This window comes from Sebastes umbrosus, chromosome 23, assembly GCF_015220745.1.
Source record: "Sebastes umbrosus isolate fSebUmb1 chromosome 23, fSebUmb1.pri, whole genome shotgun sequence".
Classification (NCBI taxonomy): domain Eukaryota; kingdom Metazoa; phylum Chordata; class Actinopteri; order Perciformes; family Sebastidae; genus Sebastes; species Sebastes umbrosus.
In genome coordinates, this window is record NC_051291.1 from 2,769,521 (window position 1) to 2,775,938 (window position 6,418).

General features: G+C 43.2%; 1 protein-coding gene across 1 annotated transcript; it reads right to left on the minus strand.

Annotated features, from left to right (window-relative positions):
* Positions 1-837: 837 nt before the first annotated feature.
* Positions 838-5,715, minus strand: phlda1 (pleckstrin homology-like domain, family A, member 1). The gene is made up of 2 exons (XM_037761329.1): positions 5,081-5,715; positions 838-1,909 (listed from the first exon to the last, which is right to left on the minus strand). The coding sequence occupies exon 1, from the start codon at positions 5,587-5,589 to the stop codon at positions 5,122-5,124; it is 468 nt and encodes a 155-aa protein (XP_037617257.1). The 5' UTR covers positions 5,590-5,715; the 3' UTR covers positions 838-1,909; positions 5,081-5,121.
* Positions 5,716-6,418: the final 703 nt, after the last annotated feature.

A 6,418-nucleotide genomic window follows, 5' to 3' on the forward strand; every position in this document is an offset into this window, starting at 1 on the left:
ACACGAGACACTGTGTTGTTTTTTAAATTTTAATGGAATGTATCTTTTCGAGGTATGAAAATAGATCTCACGTTGAAATAAGAAATTGGACAGTGGCTACAAAGGGCACAGCTATAACTGTGTGTGTGTGTGTGTAATGATGGCAACAGGAAGGCATGTCAGAGAAGCATCAGACCAGTCGCGTTATTAGATAAAGGGCACAGCTCTTACACTGTGTGGGAGATGACAGCAACACGGAGGCATGTGTTGGTTTGGCTGAGTGGCAAGAAGGGGGAAGCAGTGGCAAACAGGAAACAACCTGAGCCAGAGTGAAATAACACGTTTCCTGACAGAACGACATCATGAGAGAAAAAACAATAGAGGAGGCCGTTACCTGTCACGTTCCACTACATGTTGCCCTTTATACATATCACCACCTTCACTTTCACAACAATCACAGCCCCATTTGTTCTCCTGAAAAGCATTTCATATCTTGCAGTAAATTGCAGATCAGATGTATAGTATTATGAACATTTCTCAAAGGCAGAGCTGCTACAGAGACAGATATAATCTGATTGGTCGGGGTAAATGTCAGTGGGTGGGGCCACATTTTAGAGCTTGAAGCTTGAATTGCTATGGAGCAACTCAAAATACAAAGGAAAAAGGTCAGCATATCTTTTGGGCATTTGATTTTCCTTTCAAAAACGGATATTAAAGAGCAAAAAAATTAGTGGTTATTTGATTTTCGTTTTAAAATACAAAAAGATAATATTGAAATACAAGACGTTTTTCTTTATCGGGGTCAAAAACCCATACCATACTGGTTCCGGTTTGAAAGCTGGGAGCAGCAGCCAACGGCGGGAAAGCGTTCGTCCAATCAGGAGCTGAGTGCCTTGTTTCTAGGGACAGCACACCAAGCGTCCAATGTTGGGAAGCATCGCGTCCCCTCGCGATAAAAAACGCCCCTGTGGACACGCACCATTAAGGATACGGCGCTGAATATAAGTAGATGGAGCAACGCAGCTAACAAGCTACAATAACTTCTGCTTTGACCAAGAAGTCTTGTTTTGGAGCCAGTAAACAGAGTTAATGTTTCCCCACCAACTGAGATTCAATGCAACCAATTAAATAGTCTTTAGAGAAGTCGATATAACAAAAACTCAACTGTGCATGTTACTTCCTCACTATATAACCAAGCTCTTCTCTGTAGCCACTGAAACAAAACCGAAGGGGTAATAAACTGTATCGTATCCTACAGATTTAAGACTCACAAGAAAGCAAGTGTTAATCTATGAATGCAGGAAAATGATGAATTGATGTACACAATGAAAAGATGTACTGCGGTTATTAATAAATCAAGCAATCAAACAAATTAGTCGTGCAGGTATCTCATCATATAGTATTTTACTATAGCATATTCTGAGCTGCACAAGAGAGAAAATGTAATGAAATGATTCTTTGGTTCAGTTGAAAAATGAAAACGTGGCACATTTTTACCAGTAATGAAGTGATCTGACTAACCTACCATTCTAAATTAACTATATGTCAGCTTATTCCCAATGGAGTTTATGTGTAACGTGGGCTGGGAACCTCCGAACGAGTATTTCTTGTTCCACTCTATCAACAAACACACCGAACATTCATCAACAACGTAACATTTGTTTATATAAAATATATATACATCTAATAAATAAGGGATAACCCCATCGCAACGGTAGAGTACAGTTGTTTTCTCACATGCTTTTTGTCCATCAGTCTTTTTGTGAAACAAGTCTCTGTATTGTAAAAGGGGGACGCTGGTCTGTGGACACCACGACGTGGAAGAGGGGTTCTCCTGGAGAGTGGAGGTGTGTGGTGGTGGTGGTGAAGCGGCGGGGGGGAGACGCAGCCCCTTGTCGATATTCACCCTCCAGCTGAGCGTCCAATTAACCTGCGGATGCAATCAATTAGACCGACTGCAGACTGGTGGTGCCTGACACAGGAGGCAAATCTAAAGTCACTTGAAACATGGACTCAATATAACAGGACCTCGGGCTGCTCGTTTCATTTCAACAGTCTGGATCAAAATATTGACACCGACTTACGATGACATAACGGAAAAACTGTTTTCCCTCACTTTATGTGAAACTGAGGATACGTTTAGTTCTCACATAAAATAAATAAGCATGAATGGGAGAGTGGGGATCATTGCTCAGCAGGGCCGTAACCAGGGTTTTAGAGATACTGAGGTCATTAATCAAGTCTCCTGTGCAACCATAGACTGTATAAGAAGTGGACGTAGTCACCATGCTGTTTGTGGACTGCAGTATTGAAGCCTTGAGTCATCTTGGTTTTTTGGAACCAGAAGTGACACGAGAGGGTGTGCAACCAAACGCTGAACAAGCGACCTGTCAGTCACGAGCTAGTTAGTACAGCAGCTGACTAAGAGTAACAGTAGCAGTTTAAGGCATGTCCATATTGGCTTCACTTTTCAGTTCCGGAGGTTGCCGCCTGTGCGCAACCGTTCCTCGGATAATTTTGGTCAGTATGTTTTAAACATTTTGAATTTGTCATATTTTATCAATTTAGCTATATTTTATGTATTTATTATGTTACAAAGCCTTCTCTAAACTGCCAGTAATAAAGTTTTAGGGAGGGAATTTTGAATCTTTTATTCATTTAACTTCTCTGTTGGCCAAAAAATAAATCAGATTTAGATTTACTAGGTCTAAAAATACTGGAATCAGCCTAAAAGTAGGCATCACATTATTAATTTAAAGGGCGGGTCCATCTGTGTTCTGCCCACTCAGCCATTAGCAAAAAAACAGTGACGTAGGTTACCAAAGTAAGCTAATCAATAAGATTATGAATAATGTGAACGCAGTGGGGCTGTCTGATGGCGAGGTACAGCGGCTGTGAACAGGAGCAGTTTAACGCTATATTTAAAATATTTTCACAGCTTTACCTCGCCGTCGGACAGCCCTTTCTGACGGGGAACTGAAGCTGTTAAATCGCTCTCTTCAAAGCCACCAGACTCCATTCACAAAAACAGTAATTTTGCCTCACAGAACACAGGAGCTACTGGTGTACCGCTGCATTGATCAGTTAGTTTGTTCAGATTCCAACTAACGTGGCGTCCACAGCAGTACGTTGCTTAGCTTCCGTGCCGGTTCTCCAAACAGGGAGCATGCCGACCGCCATCTAAGTTAACGTTAATACACTGACTATGAGGATGTATAAAGTAGCATCATCATGCAGAAACCTACGTCAGGTCATGTGGGAAAACGTTTTTAGAAGGCCTTGAAGGGTAAATAGCATTTTGACGCCAAAATATACAGTTTGACCAAAATTTGAATATTTAACTCTACCAACATTTACATGACCTCAGACCTCAACAGTAGCTACGGCCCTGCTGCTCACTGAGACTCCAGTACAGTGAAGCCCTGATCTAGAGGACAAATATTACTCAAATATCTATCTTGGCAACTTCATATCACAATGGGGTTTCTCACCAAAGTCCATCTAAAAGAAACATGTTTGGAAAATTGTGTAACAATCCTTTCCGTAACAGTGAATGTGCAGGACCAGTGTTTCCACTATTTATCCCAATAACAGAACAATAACATTGTTTCCGGGTGTTTAGTCCACTGATGCTTTGCTGGGTTGAAACCTCAGTGTGACAACAAATCACCATGTCACCACAGAGAGCCACGTGCATGGAGATGTGTTATCCAAACAGACAAAAAGCAGCTTATTTCACCAAGTTGGAGTGAGAGGAGCTGCTGTGCTGTGGTGGTGATGTGTAGTTGGACTGTACTGCTCCATACACTTGGCTCTGGTGTGGCACACACACACTGCTGACTGTGCTGCAGCTCAGGTTGAAGAGTGTCACAGTAAATTTGGAAGTCAATGTGTGATGTGCATACACTGAAAAACACCGTAGATTCACCTTTACGCATAATCTGTGCGTCTTTACGCATAATTTGGAGCCACTCTGGAGCACTACTTTTCAAAGGTTTAGCTTTAACACATAATGTTCAAACGTTTTAAATGGATACTATGAACACATTTTCCAGTGTTGATGTGTATAATTTAAAAGGGACTGTTTGTAACTTGTTACACGTATAAATCTACCAGGTCGCGCACGCATGTGTGCGCTCGCATGTGGCCGGAATCTCCTCTCCGCTGCCTGCCTGCCTTCACTCACACACTGCACGCGTTCTCGCTGTCTCGCTCCACCTCTACACGTGCATGCGCGCTCACTCCACACTGCAGAAGAGTTAGTAGCTCCGAGAATATCTAGTGAATGTTCAGTGGACGTTGCTCCTCCAGACCAACAGAGGTTTCCCGTGTCTTGTGAAGTGACGGGGCTCTGCAGAGAGAAACGTTATCGTCTCCGACCGGGTGCCGGTGTCTGACGATAATGTTTCTCTTCCTGCTTCAGCCTCCGGGGAAAAGCCAACACTAGGATCAGCATTGGTTCATGGAGAGGCCTCTGTCTGGTCAGCTAACATTACTGCCAAGCAGCTGAAATATAGAGTGATATTGTGCTTTTAGCTGACGTGTGTCGCCTCACTGTTTTGAGTGATGCTCGTTCACGTCTATGTAGAGCGAGCAAGCGCGAGCCCGACGCTGACTTTCATTGACTTAGCGGCCACAGGTGTCGCTGTTAACAAACAATTCTGAAAGTTACAAATAGTCCCTTTAAGTTTCTTTGTACCGAGAATGTTATTATTGGGGACGTTTGTGAATGTTTGTTCTGTTGTTTCAAAATAAACAAAAAAATATATATATATATATAATATTGAAAAAAAAAAAGAGAAGCCCATCAAACCTGCCTAGGAATGGATATCCAGCACATTTTCCCAGGATTTCACCTCCATAATGGGACACATATAGGCAGGCCTACAGCAAGAGGCTCCCAAACTTTTCTTTTACTCCAAAGTAAATCCACATTTTGTACCATTTCATCCTTAATATTCACCCTCAGGGGGGTTTTTGATGGTGATCTGTGAGGAGAGGACTGTAAAGCTATGGTGTCCTCATTTATCCAGGGAATAAAACCAAACATGTGGTCCTTAATCAGTAAAGGGGATCCCCCAGGTGGTGGTCAGTCTCTTACCACTAGTGGTGCACCAATGTCTCTGCAGGACGCACCGCAGGTCACGCAACGTTCGGCGAGCTGCGGAGCGTCTTCTGTCCGAGCAGCTGCTGCTTCTGCCGGGTGGACTTGACGGCCAGGATCGCCTGCCGGTTCTTGTACTGGACCATCTGCAAGGTGATCTCCGCGTTCCAGCCCTCGTCCTGCGGGCACCTGAAGTCGATCTCCTTGCCTCCTTCAGTCATGACCACAGTGAAGTACACGTACTTGCCCTTCCTCTCCACGCAGTCCACCGTCTTCATGTTGGCGAAGTGCAGCTCCTTGACTTTGCCCGGTTCTCCTCCGGTTCCTCCTCCACCGTGCTGCTGCTGGTGGTGGTGGTGCTGCGGCTGGTCGTGCTGTTTGGGCGGCAGCAGCAGCACGCCGTCCTCGGTCAGGACGCAGTGCTTCTTCTTCCAGAGCTGCAGCAGCCCGTCGCTCCTCTTCTCCAGCAGACCCTCCTTGAACACCTTCCTGCCGTTTTCCAGCATCTTCTTCTTCTTCTTCCTCTCCTCCTTCAGGCTTCCAGCTCAGAGGACATGAGATGTGCTGGTGAGTGAGTGAGTGAGGAGGTGCTGGTTGTAGTGGAGGAGGAGGTGGAAGCTGCTGTCTGCTGGTCTGGCTGTCTGGCTGCTGGTCACAGTGTGTGAAGGAGGTTTGGAGGGTGGGAGGGGTCTGATGGAGAGGAGCACCGCCCCCCCTCAGTGGCTCCAGCCTCCACACACACTCACAACTACAATAACCTACTACTAATAATTATAATAATAGAGTTTTTACATTTTGACAGCCACAAATTTATATTTAAAAGTACTTTGATAATTTTGTGTTATTATTAATAAGAGACTCCCCAGTACACAGAACAGCAGCTGAGATGTTATTCTGCAAGTAGTTACAGTTTACACTATTTATATACTGTACTGTGTAGTTTATTAATAATAATAAACACTACCATTTTAGCCTGTTAACATCATACAGGTTAATTCTATAGCCTACGTTTCTTTTATAAAAAGACATTTATACACAATCCAAATAAGTGTTTATGTGTAAACTTGTTTATGTTGATACTATACTGTCTCCTCAGTTCTATATACTCTATAATATACTGTATATATGGAGTATATAGAGCTAAAGTGATAGTATAGTATACTGTATATAGTAGTGTATATGTTGTATATATGTATATATACACACATGCACATACTGTATATATACATGTATATACAGTATATAGATATATACACATGTATATATACATATATATACTCATGTACACACCCGAGTTTGTACTGTAGAACTTTTATCAGGCCGACCAATGAAGTC

Excerpts from the sequence above, each read along its gene's own strand:
- phlda1 (XM_037761329.1), bottom strand. The coding sequence starts at position 5,589 with ATGCTGGAAAACGGCAGGAAGGTGTTCAAGGAGGGTCTGCTGGAGAAG.